At 42.5% G+C, this 21,306-nt stretch overlaps 2 protein-coding genes across 6 annotated transcripts in view; one reads left to right on the top strand and one right to left on the bottom strand.

The window, feature by feature from the left end:
- Window positions 1-2,495: 2,495 nt before the first annotated feature.
- On the bottom strand, window positions 2,496-6,903 carry LOC103012351 (mitochondrial import receptor subunit TOM20 homolog). The gene is made up of 2 exons (XM_057555790.1): window positions 6,892-6,903; window positions 2,496-2,927 (listed from the first exon to the last, which is right to left on the bottom strand). Exons 1-2 carry the CDS (start codon window positions 6,901-6,903, stop codon window positions 2,496-2,498), a joined length of 444 nt encoding a protein of 147 aa, XP_057411773.1.
- Window positions 6,904-18,196: 11,293 nt separating this feature from the next.
- RAD54L2 (RAD54 like 2) overlaps window positions 18,197-21,306 on the top strand; it is an 88,269-nt gene continuing 85,159 nt past the window's right edge. For 2 of the 5 annotated variants that reach the window (XM_057554996.1, XM_057554997.1), the window contains exon 1: window positions 18,197-18,415. The gene's annotated coding sequence lies outside the window, so the exon portion shown is untranslated. Of the gene's footprint in view, window positions 18,416-20,664; window positions 20,820-21,306 lie in introns of all 5 variants that reach the window. The other 3 variants (XM_057554995.1, XM_057554994.1, XM_057554993.1) reach the window with 3 other exon arrangements.

Here is a 21,306-nt window from a genome sequence, read left to right as displayed (position 1 = left end):
TTGTTTATCTGTCTAGCTGTTGATGGACACTTGGGTTGCTTCCACATTTTATCTATTGTAGATAATGCTGCTATGAACATGGGTGTGTAAATATCTGCTTTCAGTTCTTTTGGGTACATACTCAGCAGTGGAACTGCTGGATCATATGATAATTCCATTTTTAATTTTTTGAGCAACTGCTATACTGTGTTCCATAGTAGCAGTACCATTTTACATTCCCACCAACAGTGCACAAGGGTTGCAGTTTCTCCACATCCTTGCCAACACTTCTTATTCTTGTTTATTTCATTGCTAGCATATAGAAATACACAGCTGTGTATTGAGTTTGTATCAGCCTAATTTTCTGAATTCATTTATTAGTTCTGACAGTTTTTTGTGTGGAATCTTTAGGGTTTACCACATAAGGTCCTACCATCTGCAAACAGAGATTATTTTACTTCTTCCTTTCCAATTTGGATGCCTTTAATTTCTTTTTCTTGCCGAATTGCTCTGGTTATCAATTTCAGTACTGAAATGGCAAAAGCAGCCGTCATTGACCTGTTTCTGTTGTTAGAAGAAAAGCTTTCAGATTTTCACCATTGAGTATGATTTTTGCTGTGGGTTTTTCATTTATGTTTTTTATTATGTTGAAGTAGTTTCCATCTGTTCCTAGTTTGTTTCATTTTAATCATGAAAAGGTGTTGAGTTTTGTCAAATGCCTTTTCTGCATCAATTGAGATGATCATGTGCTTTTCCCCCTTCATTCCATTAATGTGCTGTGTTACATTGATCGATTTTAGAATGATGAAACATCCTTGCATTCCAGGAAGAAATTGCACTTGGTTGTGGTGTGTAATCCTCTTAATATGCTGCTAAATTTAGTTTGCTAGTATTTTGTTGAGGATTTTTACATCAGTGTTCATAAGGGATAGTGGTATGCAGTTTTCTTGTAGTGTCTTTATCTAGCTTTTGTATCAGGGCCTCACAGAATGAGTTAGCAGGTGTTCCCGCCTCTTCAATTTTTTGGAAAAGTTTAAGAAGGATTGGTATTAGTTCTTCTTTAAATGTTTGGTAGAATTCACCAGCGAAGCCATCAGGTCCAGGGCTTTTCTTTGCTGGAGATTTTTGATGACTGATTCAATCTCCTTACTAGTTATAGGTCTATTCAGATTTTCTATTTCTTCATTATTTAGTCTTGGTAGGTTTTATGTTTCTAAGGAATGTATCCATTTCATCTAGGTTATCCAAGTTGTTGGCATATAATTATTCGTAGTAATCTCTTACAATCCTTTTTATTTCTATAGAATCAGTAGTAATATTCCAACTTTCATTTCTTTTTTCTTTTTTAAGTACCAAGGATCTTTATTCTCAGGTCTTATACTGAATCTGTGGCTGCAGATAATGTCACTATTTTGAGAATTATCTTCATTCTTTGCAAGTCTTCAGCCACAAAGTTACACCTTATTCTCATAACAAGATAAGTGAATCAGGCTGGAAGGGGATTAAGGAGGTACACTGATGATAAAAGCAAAGGGGAACACACACTTTTACAAGCATATTGTCCCAGTTACCTTGAAAGTTAAATTCCAGATTAATTTACAAAAGTAGTGACAGTACCATGATTTAAGTGAAAATCAACACAAGTTATACCTTAAAAAAAAAATCAATTCAGAAATGCTGTCAGGCAAGCATGCAAAATTCAGAGTATTAAAAAATGCAACTGGTTGCCCAAACAGATATATCCCTCAGAAAAAGGGATTTGAAAATGCTAAACAGAACCAAAGGAATTAGAAGCTGAATTAGCAGACCAATTCCCTCATTTTATAAATGAGGGCAGACATTAACTGGCGAAGCTTACTCAGCTAGTTTAAGGGTGTACACAGATCTAATTCCTGGTGCTATTTGCAACTACACATATCTAAAATACAAGGAGATAAATATCCGGAACACATTAGGCCCAACAGTTCAACAGTGGGGGTGAAGTTGTTATTATAGCATAGCAGCACATTATACATATGTAAGATATTAAATGGAAAGAAAGAATCTCTTAAAGATTTTAATGCTCAGTTTTAATACACAATCAAGTTTCCATCCAATTTTCTGATGTATAGCGAACTGTACTAGCTTAAAAAAAAAAGTGCATTCTTCAGTTTTCTTCTACACGTTTTTTGGCCTATCCTTCAAAACTGAGCACTGGGTATTTTTAATGTAAGTAATGTGATGTTATATATGTACATTCTAATTGCACGTTTTAGGAATAAATAAAATCCATATTTCAGTAACTGATAATGTATTTATAAAATGAAAACCTCTCTATCAAAATACACTTTTCACTGGGAAAAATAAATAAAACAGACAAATGGATCTACACAAAGTAAAAATTAACTTTGGTAAATTTCAGTGTAGGACAGTCCATAACAAGCTTATTTGCCCTTACTCCCCCAGAGCTGATCATCTTCCAAGTTAAGATTTTAAAAATATTTTTAAATTGAGATTATTATGTTGACATTTGTTCCTCATTCCACATCATCTTCAGCCAAGCTCTGAGCACTTAAAATTCTCTGACTAGTTCTTGGGAGCTTAGTCAGAAGCCTCTGGAAAACTGGTGGTGGAACAGTTTGCTGCAACACTTGCAGTAACTGCTGTGGCTGTCCACACACAGCAATTGCATTTGTCAAATAGTCCACACCCTTCTCATATTCACCTTGAGCTAGTAACTCTTCACTAAGCTGTATTTCTTCAAGGAAGAATTTCTGAACGGCTTCAGCATCTTTAAGATCAGGTAACTTGGAAAGTCCAGCTCTCTCCTTGGCAAGCTTCTGTTTCTTTCTTCGTTCTCGCAGCCTGTTCTTGAAGTTGGGGTCACTCCGTCTCCTGTGGTCGAAGTAAATGCAGGACCCAATGAAAAGGGCCCCGCACACGCCGGCGGAGATCGCGCTGTTCCGGCCCTCTATCTTCTCTCCAACGAGGCTTCGCAAAGAAGCCGTTGGCTCAGAACCCTCGGAGCGGACTCCCACTTTCATTTCTGATTTTAGTAACTAGAATCTTTTTTTTTTCTTGGTCAGTCTAGGTAAAGGTTTGTCAGTCTTATTGATCTCTCAAAGAACCAGCTTTTGGTTTCATTGACTTTCTCTATTTTTCCATTCTCTATTTATCTTCTAGGTCCTTACCTTGCTATGGGTCCTTTCCCCAGAAAACTGTCCATACACATCAGAGTCTGCATACACAGTCAGTCTTCACAGACCCCTGAAACCAAAGGATCTCCATTTACAAATTTTGGTGCTGAAGGGCTTAAAATTCCAGTGGTCCCTGAAAGATTAAACTGGGTAAAGAACAAGGCATAAGACAAGCAAAGGGACCAGCACTGACAACTCATCAGGCACTGAATCAGCGAGAGCCTCTTGAACTTTATTGTGGTAGGTTGGGTTGGGACCTGAGCATCTGCATTTCTCAAAAGCTCCCAGGGAGGCCAGGTTGTTTGTTCTGGTCATGCTTTGAGCAATGAGACTCTAAACAACCACACGCCCTCTAGCTCTGCTTCTCAGGTAAGTTCCCCTCTCCATAAAAGGCATCCCCAGGTAGGCAGGTGTCACCTTTACTCCTCCCTTCTCTTAACCTCATTTTCAGTTACCAAGACCTGAGATGCCATTTCCTAAACATCTCTGACTCCATTTGTCCATTTGTACCCCCCTCTTCAGTTTAGTTCACCACCGTCTCCTGCTTGGACCATTGTAGAGGTCCCCTGACCCCCAGGTGTGATCCCCAACCTCCACCTGTGGTGCAATTTCAAATGTAAGTTGTCTTAAACTTTTCTTTTTTCCAAAACAAAAACCAAATTTATTCAGCAGACATTTTAATTAAGAAATCCGATAAATTAGGACCACCACAATTTCAGACACTCCAGTGTGAAGTGTACGTCAATAGCTACATCAGGAGAATGAAAAAGACATTGAATCTTTTTAAAAAATTAGTTTAGCTCCCTTAAAGTTTGGGGGTGGCACCTTATTTAAAGTGCCTTCAAGTTTCATATGGGTAAAGCCAGCGGTTTCTCCTCTTGGAGAGTCACATTTAAGAAAACAGTTTCGGTCACTCACAAGGAGCTGGTGGCAGGAGGAAACTGAGGGGAGAGAACCCATGAAAGCTCAGGCCCAAAGCTCCACGAAGGGCCAGAACAGAGCAGAAAAACAGCCGGGGTCTCATCCATGCAGTGCAGACATGAGGAAGGGTGGAATACGAAAGGCCGGCCGGGAGGACAGAAGAGAGACTCGAGATTGTTTATGCCTGTTTCTGAGAAAGCTCATGGCACAGCCAAGAGTGGCCTCACAGGAAGAGGAGGAGTTCTGGATAGAAGGAAAGCACAGAAAAAACCAAATAACTCTCCTCACACACCCCTCTCCACCTATATGTCCTCTGGAGACTCCAAGAGGTAGCAAAGTGCAGACAGGGCTCTTCTTGGAGCAAGAGAAAGAAAAGACACAGGGGTGAGTTAGCTCTCCCAGGAAGCCCACAGCCTTCCACCTAAGCATGTCTTAAACTTTTAATGTGACTTACAAGAGCCTGTGTGACCCTACCCCTGGTCATATCCCTAGCCTTGTTTCTTTGTATCTTACTCATGCAATTCCCCCCTCTTGGCCTTTACCTATCCTGTTCCCCCGACTCAGAATCCTCTTATCCATCTTTCACCCAACTCCCACTTCTGCTCCTGACCTGGCTTGCCTATTCCCTCCCTCCTTTCACCCCAGTCTAGGTTGGGAGCCTGCCTGGCCAATCCTGTCTGAATTAGGGCGGTTGTGATGATATCCAAAGCCCCTGAAGCTCCTTTAAGCAAAACAAGGACCTGATTATAAGGAGAGAAAGGAGGTGAGTATTTTTTGGACTCCACAGCCGGGAACCCTGGTCCTTTCTTCCCTTTCTCCTTTGGGACTCTCAGCCCAGTGCCCTCTGACTGTTTACTTCATAGCTCTCTGCATCTTTGAAACTTGACTCCAAGTTTTGGGACCATAAAATCCAATTGTAATTAGGTATTCTCCCTGGGCCAATCAGCTACTGCTAGGGAACTGACACATAGTACAAACATACTCTATGAGCCTCACTCCTGAGTGAGTGGGCAGTTTTGGAAAGGGGAGTAATGGCTAAGTAGACACCAAAGGTGTCTCCTACAACCCTTAGGGTATTTACCCTGTGTTTCCCTTTTGCAGTGGTGTAACTGCCTTCTATTGGTCTGCCTCCCCCAGTGGGCACAAGCTCTTAGGACAGGGGTCAAGTTGTATAACTCTGTCTACAGGGCTGAAACAGAATGGCCCAATAAGTATTTGTGGAATGAAGTGCCAAGAAAGCCCAAAGAAAGGACTGGCCTTCAGGTTCATGGAGGCATCACAGAAGAGGTGATGTTTGGGCCAGGCCTTAAGCAGAGTAAGTTTACTAACTGGGAGTAGAGGTTGAGCAAGAGGGAATGGTGGCCCTGAGGCCTGAATTGGTCCAACCACACGTTACTGAGCACCCAGTGATGAGCAATACATTGAGTGATGTTATGGGAATAGGGTTAGGCCTAGAAATGAGTAAGAAGTAGATGAAGGGGAGATTAGATTCCTGGAGTGTCGAACCAAATGTTTCCTCCTTTGAACCTCTGCTGATAGTTGGTTCTCACAGGAGTTAAGAGTGTATTATAGGGCTTCCCTGGTGGTGCAGTGGTTAAGAATCGTCTGCCGGGCTTCCCTGGTGGCGCAGTGGTTGAGAATCTGCCTGCTAATGCAGGGGACACGGGTTCGAGCCCTGGTCTGGGAAGATCCCACATGCCACGGAGCAGCTGGGCCCGTGAGCCACAACTACTGAGCCTGCGCGTCTGGAGCCTGTGCCCCGCAACGGGAGGGGCCACGATAGTGAAAGGCCCGCGCACCGCGATGAAGAGCGGTCCCCGCACCGCGATGAGGAGTGGTCCCCACTTGCCGTAACCAGAGAAAGCCCTAGCATGAACCGAAGACCCAACACAGCCAAAAATAAATAAAAATAAATAAATAAAGTAGCTATAAAAAAAAATTAATTAAAAAAAAAAAAAAAAAAAAGAATCGTCTGCCAATGCAGGGGACACGGGTTAGAACCCTGGTCTGGGAATATCCCACATACCGTGGAGCAACTAAGCCCGTGTGCCACAGCTACTGAGCCTGCTCTCTAGAGCCCGTGAGCCACAACTACTGAGCCCACGTGCCACAACTACTGAAGCCCACACGCCTAGAGCCTGTGCTCCACAACAAGAGAAGCCACCACAATGAGAAGCCCGCACACCACAATGAAGAGTAGCGCTACCTGCTCGCCACAACTAGAGAAAGCCCGCACACAGCAACGAAGACCCAGTGCAGCCAAAAATAAATTAATTAATTAATTTTTAAAAAATATATGGCACTTAAAAAAAAGAAGACTGTATTATAATTATGTTTGTGTGTCTGTATCCTCCAGGAGCCTCAGGGCCTGTGTGCTTTTCATCTTTCTATAACAAATCCCCAGGGCTTTGTTTTGTTTTGTTTTAATTGAAACTGAATCACCTCATGGCAAATGGGGGCTGTGGACAACTCTTAATATTCTGTTCAATACATGTTCATGGAACCCAGTCCTGTACCAGAATTTGAGGCTACTGAGATGGACCAATCTTGTCCCATCTGGAAGAGTCAAACACAATTCCAATAAGCATGAGGTAGGTGCTATCACCAAGATAACTGCAAAAGTGCAACTGAGTCTGGGGAATCCCAGCGAATCTCGTGTAGAAGTAAGAGCTTATAATTCCTCTAGAAGGAGATGGTGGAATTGACTTAAAACAGCAAAGATGTTAGCCAAAATTTCTCTGAACTAAATAAACCTGCACATACGTTTAGCACTTTGAAAGGTTGTTTATAGCCATTTTTCTCATTTCTTTCTCACCATTGCAAGCATGTTATTCCAATTTTACAGATGAAGAACCCATCTCAGGGAGGTTAAGTGATTTGTCCAAGGTCATACAGAATGTGAGAGGAGCTGCCTCTGCCCCCCTACCACCAACCCTAAGGAAGAACCCCTCACTGCTTAGAGGAAGTTTCAGCTCCTCCCAGATACTTCCAAGGTCTCTACAGACCTCAGAGTCTGTAAGTGGGGACCATTCTTCCCACCCTATTCAGAAAAATGTGTATTGATCACCTACTACTTGGAAGGCATCATCCCTACTCCCTTGTTGGAACCTACTCTCAGAAAAGCACCAGCGAGGAGATTAACCAAGATGGCGGAGTAGAAGGACGTGCTCTCACTCCCTCTTGCGAGAGCACCAGAATCACAACTGGCTGCTGGACAATCATTGACAGGAAGACCCTGGACTTCACCAAGGAGGACACCCCACGTCCAAGGACAGAGGAGAAGCCACAGTGAGACGGTAGGAGGGGCGCAATCAGAGTAAAATCAAATCCCATAACTGCTGGGTGGGTGACTCACAGACTGGCGAACACTTATACCACAGAAGTCCACCCACTGGAGTGAAGGTTCTGAGCCCCACCTCAGGCTTCCCAACCTGGGGGTCCGGCAAAGGGAGGAGGAATTCCTAGAGAATCAGACTTTGAAGTCTAGTGGGAATTGATTGCAGGACTGTGACAGGACTGGGGGAAACAGAGACCCCACTCTTGGAGGGCACACACAAAGTAATGTGTGCATCGGGACCCAGGGGAAGGAGCAGTGACCCTGGGGGAGACTGAACCAGACGTACCTGCTGGTGTTGGGGGGTCTCCTGCAGAGGCGAGTGGTGGCTCTGTTTCACCGTGGGGATAAGGACACTGGCAGCAGAGGTCCTGGGAAGTTCTCCTTGGCGTGAGCCCTCCCAGAGTCTGCCATTAACCCCACCAAAAAGCACGGGTAGGCTCCAGTGTTGGGTTGCCTCAGGCAAAACAACCAACAGGGAGGGAACCCAGCCCCACCCATCAACAGTCAAGTGGATTAAGGTTTTACTGGGCTCTGACCGCCACAGCAACAGTCAGCTCTACCCACCACCAGAGCCTCCCATCAAGCCTCTTAGATAGCCTCAACCACCAGAGGGCAGACAACAGAAGCAAGAAAAACTACAATCCTGCAGCCTGTGGACCAAAAACCACAGTTACAGAAAGACAGAGAAGATGAAAAGGCAGAGGGCTATGTACCAGATGAAGGAACAAGAAAAAACCCCAGAAAAACAACTAAATGAAGTGGAGATAGGCAACCTTCCAGAAAAAGAATTCAGAATAATGATAGTGAAGATGATCCAGGACCTCGGAATAAGAATGGAGGCAAAGATTGAGAAGATGCAAGAAATGATTAACAAAGACCTAGAAGAATTAAAGAACAAACAAACAGAGATGACCAATACAATAACTGAAATGAAAACTACACTAGAAGGAATCAATAGCAGAATAACTGAGGCAGAAGAACGGATAAGTGACCTGGAAGACAGAATGGTGGAATTCACTGCTGCGGAACAGACTAAAGAAAAAAGAATAAAAAGAAATGAAGACAGCCTAAGAGACCTCTGGGACAACATTAAACGCAACAACATTCGCATTATAGGGGTCCCAGAAGGAGAAGAGAGAGAGAAAGGACCAGAGAAAATATTTGAAGAGATTATAATCGAAAACTTCCCTAACATGGGAAAGGAAATAGCCACCCAAGTCCAGGAAGCGCAGAGAGTCCCATACAGAATAAACCCAAGGAGAAACACGCCGAGACACATAGTAATCAAAGTGGCAAAAATTAAAGACAAAGAAAAATTATTGAAAGCAGCAAGGGAAAAACGACAAATAACATACAAGGGAACCCCCATAAGGTTAACAGCTGATTTCTCAGCAGAAACTCTGCAAGCCAGAAGGGAGTGGCATGAAATACTTAAAGTGATGAAAGGGAAGAACCTACAACCAAGATTACTCTACCCAGCAAGGATCTCATTTAGATTTGATGGAGAAATCAAAAGCTTTACAGACAAGCAAAAGCTAAGAGAATTCAGCACCACCAAACCAGCTCTACAACAAATGCTAAAGGAACTTCTCTAAGTGGGAAACACAAGAGAAGAAAAGGACCTACAAAAACAAACCCAAAACAATTAAGAAAATGGTCATAGGAACATACATATCGATAATTACCTTAAACGTGAATGGATTAAATGCCCCAACCAAAAGACATAGACTGGCTGAATGGATACAAAAACAAGACCCATATATATGCTGTCTACAAGAGACCCACTTCAGACCTAGGGACACATACAGACTGAAAGTGAGGGGATGGAAAAAGATATTCCATGCAAATGGAAATCAAAAGAAAGCTGGAGTAGCTATACTCATATCAGATAAAATAGACTTTAAAATAAAGAATGTTACAAGAGACAAGGAAGGACACTACATAATGATCCAGGGATCAATCCAAGAAGAAGATATAACAATTATAAATATATATGCACCCAACATAGGAGCACCTCAATACATAAGGCAACTGCTAACAGCTATAAAAGAGGAAATCGACAGTAACACAATAATAGTGGGGGACTTTAACACCTCACTTACACCAATGGACAGATCATCCAAAATGAAAATAAATAAGGAAACAGAAGCTTTAAATGACACAATAGACCAGATAGATTTAATTGATATATATAGGACATTCCATCCAAGAACGGCAGATTACACGTTCTTCTCAAGTGCACACGGAACATTCTCCAGGATAGATCACATCTTGGGTCACAAATCAAGCCTCAGTAAATTTAAGAAAATTGAAATCATATCAAGCATCTTTTCTGACCACAACGCTATGAGATTAGAAATGAATTACAGGGAAAAAAACGTAAAAAAGACAAACACATGGAGGCTAAACAATACGTTACTAAATAACCAAGAGATCACTGAAGGAATCAAACAGGAAATAAAAAAATACCTAGAGACAAATGACAATGAAAACACGACGACCCAAAACCTATGGGATGCAGCAAAAGCGGTTCTAAGAGGGAAGTTTATAGCTATACAAGCCTACCTAAAGAAACAAGAAAAATCTCAAGTAAACAATCTAACTTTACACCTAAAGAAACTAGAGAAAGAAGAACAAACAAAACCCAAAGTTAGCAGAAGGAAAGAAATCATAAAGATCAGAGCGGAAATAAATGAAATAGAAACAAAGAAAACAATAGCAAAGATCAATAAAACTAAAAGTTGGTTCTTTGAGAAGATAAACAAAATTGAGAAGCCATTAGCCAGACTCATCAAGAAAAAGAGGGAGAGGACTCAAATCAATAAAATCAGAAATGAAAAAGGAGAAGTTACAACAGACACCGCAGAAATACAAAACATCCTAAGAGACTACTACAAGCAACTTTATGCCAATAAAATGGACAACCTGGAAGAAATGGACAAATTCTTAGAAAGGTATAACCTTCCAAGACTGAATCAGGAAGAAACAGAAAATATCAACAGACCAATCACAAGTAATGAAATTGAAACTGTGATTAAAAATCTTCCAACAAACAAAAGTCCAGGACCAGATGGCTTCACAGGTGAATTCTATCAAACATTTAGAGAAGAGCTAACACCCATCCTTCTCAAACTCTTCCAAAAAATTGCAGAGGAAGGAACTCTCCCAAACTCATTCTATGAGGCCACCATCACCCTGATACCAAAACCAGACAAAGACACTACAAAAAAAGAAAATTACAGACCAATATCACTGATGAATATAGATGCAAAAATCCTCAACAAAATACTAGCAAACAGAATCCAACAACACATTAAAAGGATCATACACCACGATCAAGTGGGATTTATCCCAGGGATGCAAGGATTCTTCAATATACGCAAATCAATCAATGTGATACACCATATTAACAAATTGAAGAATAAAAACCATATGATCATCTCAATAGATGCAGAAAAAGCTTTTGACAAAATTCAACACCCATTTATGATAAAAACTCTCCAGAAAGTGGGCATAGAGGGAACCTACCTCAACATAATAAAGGCCATATATGACAAACCCACAGCAAACATCATTCTCAATGGTGAAAAACTGAAAGCATTTCCTCTAAGATCAGGAACGAGACAAGGATGTCCACTCTCACCACTATTATTCAACATAGTTCTGGAAGTCCTAGCCACGGCAATCAGAGAAGAAAAAGAAATAAAAGGAATACAAATTGGAAAAGAAGAAGTAAAACTGTCACTGTTTGCGGATGACATGATACTATACATAGAGAATCCTAAAACTGCCACCAGAAAACTGCTAGAGCTAATTAATGAATATGGTAAAGTTGCAGGTTACAAAATTAATGCACAGAAATCTCTTGCATTCCTATACACTAATGATGAAAAATCTGAAAGAGAAATTATGGAAACACTCCCATTTACCATTGCAACAAAAAGAATAAAATACCTAGGAATAAACCTACCTAGGGAGACAAAAGACCTGTATGCAGAAAACTATAAGACACTGATGAAAGAAATTAAAGATGATACCAACAGATGGAGAGATATACCATGTTCTTGGATTGGAAGAATCAACATTGTGAAAATGAGTATACTACCCAAAGCAATCTACAGATTCAATGCAATCCCTATCAAATTACCAATGGCATTTTTTACAGAGCTAGAACAAATCATCTTAAAATTTGTATGGAGACACAAAAGACCCCGAATAGCCAAAGCAGTCTTGAGGCAAAAAAATGGAGCTGGAGGAATCAGACTCCCTGACTTCAGACTATACTACAAAGCTACAGTAATCAAGACAATATGGTACTGGCACAAAAACAGAAACATAGATCAATGGAACAAGATAGAAAGCCCAGAGATTAACCCACGCACCTATGGTCAACTAATCTATGACAAAGGAGGCAAAGATATACAATGGAGAAAAGACAGTCTCTTCAATAAGTGGTGCTGGGAAAACTGGACAGCCACATGTAAAAGAATGAAATTAGAATACTCCCTAACACCATACACAAAAATAAACTCAAAATGGATTAGAGACCTAAATATAAGACTGGACACTATAAAACTCTTAGAGGAAAACATAGGAAGAACACTCTTTGACATAAATCACAGCAAGATCTTTTTCGATCCACCTCCTAGAGTAATGGAAATAAAAACAAAAATAAACAAGTGGGACCTAATGAAACTTCAAAGCTTTTGCACAGCAAAGGAAACCATAAACAAGACGAAAAGACAACCCTCAGAATGGGAGAAAATATTTGCAAATGAATCAACGGACAAAGGATTAATCTCCAAAATATATAAACAGCTCATTCAGCTCAATATCAAAGAAACAAACACCCCAATCCAAAAATGGGCAGAAGACCTAAATAGACATTTCTCCAAAGAAGACATACAGACGGCCACGAAGCACATGAAAAGATGCTCAACATCACTAATTATTAGAGAAATGCAAATCAAAACTACAATGAGGTATCACCTCACTCCTGTTAGAATGGGCATCATCAGAAAATCTACAAACAACAAATGCTGGAGAGGGTGTGGAGAAAAGGGAACCCTCTTGCACTGTTGGTGGGAATGTAAATTGATACAGCCACTATGGAGAACAATATGGAGGTTCCTTAAAAAACTAAAAATAGAATTACCATATGACTCTTTTTTTTTTTTTACGTTATTATTTTATAATAGCTGTCCTAATGGGTATGAAGTGGTGTATCATTGTGGTTTTGATTTGCATTTTCCAAATGATTAGTGATGTTAAGCATCTTTTTATGTGCTTATTGACCATTTGTATATCTCCTTTGTATATCTTCTTCAAGTCCTTTGACCATTTTTGAAGTGGCTTGCTTGTTTTGGTTGTTGTTGAATTGTAGAAGTTCTTTATATATTCTGGATATCAATTCCTTATCAGATACATGATTTGCAAATATTACTTCCATTCCATGGGTTGCCTTTTCACTTTGTTGATAGTGGCTTTTGATGCACAGTGGTGTTTCATGAAGTCCAATTTGTCTATTTTTTCTTTTGTTGTCTGTGCCTTTGGTGTCATATCCAAGAAATCATTGCCAAATCCAACATCATGAAGCTTTTCCCCTTTGTTTTCTTCCAAGAGTTTTACAGTTTTATATTTTACATTAGGTCTTTGATCCATTTTGAGTTAATTTTTGTATATAGTGTAAGGAAAGGGTCTAATTTCATTCTTTTGTATGTGGATATCCAGTTTTCCCAGCATCATTTGTTGAAAAGACTGTCCTTTCCCCCACTGAATGATCTTGGCATCCTTGTCAAAAATCATTTGACTAGGGCTTCCCTGGGGGCACAGTGGTTAAGAATCTGCCTGCCAATGCAGGGGACATGGGTTCGAGCCCTGGTCCGGGAAGATCCCACATGCCACGGAGCAACAAAGCCCATGTGCCACGAGTACTGAGCCTGCATTCTAGAGCCCGCGAGCCACAACTACTGAAGCCCACGAGCCTAGAGCCCATGCTCCGCAACAAGAGAAGCCACCGCAATGAGAAGCCTGTGCACAGCAACGAACAGTAACCCCCACTCGCCGCAACTAGAGAAAGCCTGCACGCAGCAACAAAGACCCAACTTAGCCCAAAATAAATAAATAAATAAATTTATTTATTTATTTATTAAAAAAATCATTTGACTATATATGAGGGTTTATTTCTGGACTCTGTTCTATTCCATGACTGTCTTTATGCCAGTACCATACTGTTTTGATTACTGTAGTTTTGTGTAGTAAGTTTTGAAATCAGCTTTTTTTTTTTTTTTTTTTTTCAAGATGGTTTTGGCTATACGGGGTCCCTTGAGACTCCATACGAACTTTATGATGGATTTTTCTATTTCTGCAAAAAATGTTGGGATTTGATAGGGACTGCATTAAATTTGTATATTGCTTTGGGTAGTACTAAAAATCCATGAGCACAGAATGTCTTTCCATTTATTTGTATCTTTAATTTCTTTTAGCAACACTTTAGAGTTTTTTTTTTGTGTGTGTGTGTACTAGTCTTTTCTGTCTTTAAGTTTATTACCAAGTATTTTATTCTTTTTGATGCTAGTGTAAATGGAATTGTTTTCTTAATTTCTTTTCATATTGTTCAGTGTTAGTGTATGAATACATAACTGATTTTTGCGTGTGGGTTTTGTATCCTGCAACTTTGCTGAATTCATTTATTATCACTTTTTTTTTTTTTGGTGTGGACTCTTTAGAGTTTTCTACATATAAGATCATGTCATCTGTGAACAGAAATAATTTTACTTCTTTTTCAGTTTGGATGTCTTTCTTTTTCTTGGAGAGAATGGATGTATTCTCTGTAGAAATTTTTAAAAGCATCTGTTTCTATGACATCTGCCTATTGACTTGGCAAATGTACATGGTCATTTATCAGGTACTACAGTAAATCTGTGCTGCTTCCCTGGAAGTTGATCAGCAGTATCCTTCACACCCTCCCAGGACCAGCCCTGAAATTGATCCCTTCAAGACCATGAAATCTGGGAGCAGAGCTACAGGCTACTTTTCCACTCTCCAGAGCAGTCATCTGGTGGTTCTTACCCCACCTTATGCTGCTCCTGAGCTCTGGTCCTTCTGCCTAGAATTGTCCTTCCCTGAGCCTTCACATTCTTCTCTCTAGCATTCTTGGCATTCAGATTTCAGCTCACAGGTCGCCTCATCAGGGTGGTCTCACCCAATTCTTCCCTCTCCCGACAGCCTCTCTCCCATAGAGGTCTCTGGTTTTATGTTCTTTTCAGCACTTATTAGAATTTGAAATTATTTTTTACTATTTGTCTCCCCTATTTAGAAGGTAAGCTACTTTAGGGCAGAGACCTGTAATCTCTTGTTCAGTGCTAGATTAGCATCTGAAATACAGTTCGGGGACAACAAATGTCTGAATGAACATCCACATGGGACAGGTTTTTATTAGTTTCACTTTACAGACCAGAGTACTCCAAGCTCAACTTTGAGTATAGTTCTTCACTTCAGTGCATGGTTATAAGAGTGTCCTGTACTCAAACCCCACCCCTTATGTCCCAGCTTCAGTTTTTCCAACTTTGAAGTGGGGTGATACTTATACATACCTCATTATGTCGATGTGAGGATCAAATGCATTAATAGCTCTAAAATGCTTACATTTATGCTTGGCTTGTCTTATTAGTATTCCCCAGCATCCAGCACAGTGCCTGGTACATGGTAGGTACCCAATAGGTAATTGCTGAATGGAGAATTTTATGATGCAGCAGTTTTGCTAGGTCTTCAATAGACTTTGGGGTGGATTTTTTTTTCAAGCCTCCCGGAGATTATAATCTAGTATAAGAGAAGCTGTGTACAAGGTGAAAGTTAAAAAACATCCCAAGAATAGGATGGCTGGGCTTCCCTGGTGGTGCAGTGGTTATGAATCTGCCTGCCAATGCAGGGGACACAGGTTCGAGCCCTGGTCCGGGAAGATCCCACATGCCGTGGAGCAACTAAACCCATGCACCACAACTACTGAGCCTGTGCTCTGGAGCCCGCGAGTCACAACTACTGAGTGCGTGCACTACAACTGTTGAAGCCCACACGGCTAGAGCCCGTGCTCTGCAACAAGAGAAACCACCGCAATGAGAAGCCCGTGCACCGCAAGGAAGAGTAGCCCCTGCTCATTACAACTAGAGAAAGCCTGCACGCAGCAACAAAGACGCAATGCAGTCAAAAAAAAAAAAAAAAAGAATAGGATGGCTGTTGAAGAAAGAAAAACAACTATCTGTCACCTTGGAACCTGGTTCAAAGTGATCATGTTTTTTGGCATCCAGAAGTGGGAGTGGGTTGGAAATGTGGCTGGTGGAAGAAGGACTGGGCTGATTTTCATGGAATGAGGAAGAGGTTAAACAGGTGAAAGGAAGAGGGTGTTTTTCCAGGTGTGGGTTCACAGTGATGAAGAAGGCCTAGTTATAGTTTCTGATTAACAAGTCACTGGTGAGTCTTCTCTAATCCCAGCAGGAAGACCCCAGATTTTTAAACTGCACTTGAAGGCAGAGCCATCAATAGGCAGCTATGCGTGTAAATCACTCTAGGGATTCCTCCCTAATATAATCCACTTTCCTACTGGTGAATTGGGGGGTAGCATGATCCCCAAAGGTGGTTGTGAGGGCATAACATTATGTCAGGGAAGCTCCCAAGAGGGCAAGGAAGCAGTGATGTCACAGAAGGGCAACGGCATCTTGGGAGGAGGGAATAGAAGGGGCTTCCATCATCAGGGTAGCCAGCCCTGGCCCTTGTTGCTCAACCTCAGTGACAGAGGAGGCAGGTAAGTGTGGGTGTCTCTGATAGTTGTGTATTGGGTCTTTTGGGAGAGGGGAAGGAGATAAACAATAAGACTGCTCTCTCAAGTTTCTGCCCAGCTTCATTGGTCTCTTTTTCCTCACTTTGGTCATTTTTAGGGCTCTCGCCTGAACCTACTTTGACACTTGAGACCAAATCTGCTTTATGTGTCACACGGGTAGTCCAAGCTAAGAGGCCAACTGGTGAAAATGTGGAGCAGGGAGGAGTCGGACCTTAGGTGACCTCAGGATTCTGAGAAAAGTGAACCAGCTTTTGAGGCATCCTTTGTCCTTTAAGATCATAGGATGAAGTTCCCTTACTTGAGGGAGCAGAGAGCCTCCAGAGGTTTTGAGCATGCTGCTTTCTATCTATGAGCCTGCTGTTTCCAGATGGTTACCAAAATGTCTTTAGCCAGCTGAGCCCTTTCCTTACTTCCAGAGGATAATCTAAATGGAAATCCATGTGTGTACATGTGTGACACAGTGACAAAATTTAATTTAGGTTCAAGTGACTGATATCAGAGCTTTTCTGGAAAAGTCTCTTCAGACAAGGGAGAAGGTATCAAGGTAAAATTTCCTGAGTCTCAAAAGCCAAGGGGCTAAGTGAGAATGGAAAATCTGAGGACATGTGAAAGCTGTGATACTTTTAGAGCACCTTCTGCAGATCTAAATTCCCATGGATAGTTTGGGAACACACATTTGTATTTTTATAATTTAATTTGTTCCAAAAAATAACTGATATCTGGAGGTATGAAGGCCCAGAAGAAAAAGGAAGTGGGAAGGAGTAAGGATATTTTAAAATTAATTAATTAACTTATTTTTGGCTGCATTGGGTCTTCTTTGCTGCCCGCGGGCTTTCTCTAGTTGCCGCGAGCGGGGTAGCGCTACTCTTTGTTGCGGGGCGCGGGCTTCTCATTGCCATAGCTTCTCTTGTTGCGGAGCACGGGCTCTAGGCACGCGAGCTTCAGTAGTTGTGGCACGCTGGCTCAGTAATTGTGGCTCGCGGGCTCTAGAGCGCAGGCTCAGTAGTTGTGGCGCACAGGCTTAGTTGCTCCGCAGCATGTGAGATCTTCCCGGACCAGGGCTCGAACCCATGTCCCCTGCATTGGCAGGCGGATTCTTAACCACTGCGCCACCAGGGAAGTCCGAAAAACGATTTTTTATCCTCTTGATTTTATGAGGAAAACAGAACCCACTTTCAGAATTTTTTCATCATCTCATCAATGTTCACTTCTTGGGATAAGGAGGAGGAGGAAGGGAACCTGGGGCTGTAGTGAAGAAAGCTGACACAGTTCACTCTTCTCGTTAACGGGAGCCCACATGGCAGTAATTCCCAAATTGAGGGAGGAGAACCTGCATCCTTAACTTCCCCCTGAGTGTCAGTGATCAGGAAAGTCCTTTCTTTTCCCCGCTTTTTTTCCAGCTTCAGTTAACAGGAAACCGGACGAGAGGGGCGAAAACCTAGAGTTACATGGTGCGCATCAATTTCAGGGGTCCTTGAGAGCTGCGCCTAACCTCTGTAGGAGGCGATAGCAGTAGTAGCAGCAATCATCATTGGCAGCATCAGCAATGACCGATCCCCAATGTTGAGCCCCATATCTCCGCGCCAGGCACTTGCATCATCTCATCCAATCCTAACAAGCCTCCAGGGTTATCCCCAAGTGAGGAATGAGGAGGAACCGAGGCTCAATTGAAGCACTGACTGGTCAACGTGCCTCTCTGGTGGCTAGCGGGGTGCAAACCCATTCTGTCGGACCCACCACTAAAACCATTCCCAGGCTTCCGGCCTGAGATTTCCGTGCCTCACTCACGCCTGAAAAAAGTTATCTGTAGCATAGACGGCTCTGTAGAGGGAGGAATCGCGGTCCACCCGGCGCGGGGCAACAGCGGCCTCCACTAGTCTCTCAGCGGAACTTTCCTGTCGGCGGCGCGTGTTCCCGTCCGGGCGGCCGGGCGCGCGGGCCGAGAGGGGGACGTTTTCTGGCGCGGACCGCCAGCGGAGGCTGCGAGCGCCGCCGCAGGAGAAGACTGACGCTCAGCCGGAGCCAGCCCGCGGCGCCCGGGCCTGGCCGGCTGCCTCCCTTCACCTCAGCCGCCGCTGCCGCAGGCACTGCCAAGGCGGGCGCAGAGGAAAGCTCGGCCACTCGGCCCTGCCCGGGCCGGCGCGGCCCGGAGCCGCGGCGCGGGAGGTGAGTGCTGGTGCCGGCCCCCGGCTCCCTGCTCGGGCCGCCGGGACCCGCAACAATGGGGGCCGAGTGGAGACGCGGCCCGGGCCCCTGGCGCTCAGCGGCCTGGGTCAGCAAGCGGGTCCCGGCGGCCCAGGCCTTGGGGCGCTGGATCCGACCTAGGGTACTCCAGCGGCCGGAGGCTTGGCGGGGGTCTTCGCCTCCACCCGGGGCCTTGTTGGCTTGGTATTTAGAATTTTTGTAGCCGGGAAAGGGAGTCATAGGGGCATGGAGACTTAACTCTAGAGGCGTACGCTCTTAGCGCCTGATGCAGACGCCCTGGAGGCTGGCCATAGCGGTTGGATTGGGGGGAGGATGCGTTTGGAATTCTAGGGGCCTCAGTGTGCCTGGTCCCTAAGGCGAATCGAGATGCGTCTCTCCCTGCCCTCCTCCCCACCCCCTCCACGCCCCCAGGTCCGTGAACTTGGCAGACCGGGATCTGGCTGGGGAGAAAGGGTATTGAGTATTTAGCTTCTCTGAGGTAATCGGTGATTAGTTACTGGAAAGGCAGGAGCTCAGCTGGGCACAGGGGAGTTGAGCAAAGGGCTGGATTCTCCAGGGTCCAGCATTCTGGAGTTGAGTGGTTCTCAGGTAGGGAGCTTGTCACAAGAATGTCTCGGTGAGTAGTGTTGGCTACCTTGGAGTTAGGGTGAAGCCGGAGTTGTGAATCGGAGAGTATAGAGGAGGGTTGGTAGACTGCTGAAGTTGGAGAATTAGCTTTTTGTGGGCCATGGTGGTAGCAGCCTGTGAGATGAACAAGGGGCCTTTGCAGAGTGGGCTTCCTGATAGAGAATGACCTCTTACTGAGGGGGAGGGGTGACTCAGATCTTAGAATTCCTGTCCCTTGCTAGTGGATGTGGCTGACTGTGTTGGTGGCTGGGCACTGAGGTAGATGGTGCTGGAAGGGGCGTTTGGGGGCTGAATTGAGTTTGTTCCTGAATAGAAGACAGTGTGGACCATTCCTTCTTACTCCAAGTCAGAATGGTAGCTGTCATCGGCAGTGTTTTAAGTAAAGAATTTCTTTGTGGTATTTGGATCCAAAGCTTTCCTCTGTTCATTTTTTTTCTCCTTTGTTTTTGAATTGTGACTCATACTTTCTTTTCAGCACTATGGCTGTTGTTTATGATGATAGACAAACTTAGACAGTATAATATATATAAATTCTAGGGATTTTCATTCCAATTCTAAATCTAAATTAAGAGCCTCTTTTCACTAATTTGTGTGTCATTGTTTAATGTATGCAACTCTAGAGAGGGATGTGAAAACTCTAACAGTTTATGTTGTTAAAAGTTCTTTATATCCCTAAACTTCATTTTCTCCTACTACCGTGAAGTCATTACGTTAAATCTGTTAAATCTTAGTGACCGTCATTTTAACTCTCCCAGGACATTATCTTCACTAGAAGTGTTGTCTGTCTGGTCTGTACACTGTGTCTCATCTGTATCATTGAAAGGCAATGTGCAAACTCCAAACAGCTGAGGCCTGCATCTGTGCACCAGAGCTCTCTCTATGTAGTATTCAGGCAAAAGTTGGTGTGTTGTCTATAGATGAGATATCAAATCTCATATGAAAAAAAAGTGTCAGAATCATTGCACTTTCAGAGTTTGTTTAGAGTGTTAGGAGTTGTATTGCCTCGTTGGAGTATATTAGAGTATAAATTTTCAGGTGAGATGTGAGGTAATTCTGACTATTTGTAGTTGTACTGATGGTTCTGGGGATTGTTTTTCCCCTTAAGCTTTAAAAAATCATATATTTCCCTTGCACTGTATTATTTCTGTCTGTCTGTCTCTTTCTCTCTTTTAAGTTTTCTATCTTAAGTAACTCATTCTTTCATAAACCAATATCTATTGAATTATGCCAGGCACTGTGTTGGGCACCTCTACAATGGTGATTTTTTTGTGTTTTAATAGTAATAGTTCATATTTCAGAAGTGGCTGTAGGTCTATGAAGGAAGAATTGATTCAGGCATATCAAGCTTTTAATCAGTAAAACCATTGAATAAAGTTTTTAATTGATTTTGACTAGTGACAATTGATTATCCTCATATATTTCCATGGGAAAAGCTCACAATGGTATGGGATTGTTTTTGCATTGTTTTATTTACATACACCTGTTAACTTTAAGTATGCCTGTAGACAAACCACAAGGTAAACATTTTGTTGCTGTGTATGTCTTGATGAGCTATGATTTACAAATACTGTATATGTGCTTAGGTTCCCCAGGAAGCCATCACACTTTCCTTCTCACTGTGGTTTTGGGAGCATGAAGGCGTTGCTTACTCCCTTTGTCTGGTTCACTGTATGTAGGCTGGGAGTGTCTGCTGATGCCTTGGAGTGCTGTCTCCTAGAACAGGAGGAATAAGATTGAGGTAAGGCTCAGCCTGTTTGAAATTCCTTGCCTCTTAATTATTACTGCATAAATTATATTTGAATGCTTTTTTGCTTAATTGTTAATCTCCATTCCTATCTAGTTAAATGAAATTCTGTCCTTTGCTCTCTCCTCTATCTCTCTGTATGTATTTCGGCCAAAAATAAATGAAGAGGTTTAAAATCAAGACACTTAGATAATAAATAAATTCTTTGAAGTGTCTTTCATTTTTCCATCTGGAATATTCACTTGATCAAATAAAATGAAAACTGCTTTATTTTGTTGCTTTGAAGGCAAACTGATTGCTGAAAAATGTTTTTGACTACCTCTTAGTCAGATGGATAACCTCAGAAACTCTTGGAAAGAAGGCTTAGAGTGTTTGATTTCTTTGGAAATATTCTGAGGTGTCTAGTACAATGGAAAGAGCATGGTCTTTGGGGTCATCACATCTCTACCTCTTGCTTGCTTTTTGACCTGGGTAAGCTGTT

This window comes from Balaenoptera acutorostrata, chromosome 10, assembly GCF_949987535.1.
Source record: "Balaenoptera acutorostrata chromosome 10, mBalAcu1.1, whole genome shotgun sequence".
NCBI classification, from domain to species: domain Eukaryota; kingdom Metazoa; phylum Chordata; class Mammalia; order Artiodactyla; family Balaenopteridae; genus Balaenoptera; species Balaenoptera acutorostrata.
The sequence above is the reverse complement of the archived record's forward strand: the minus strand, read 5'-3'. Positions and strand labels throughout refer to the sequence as shown.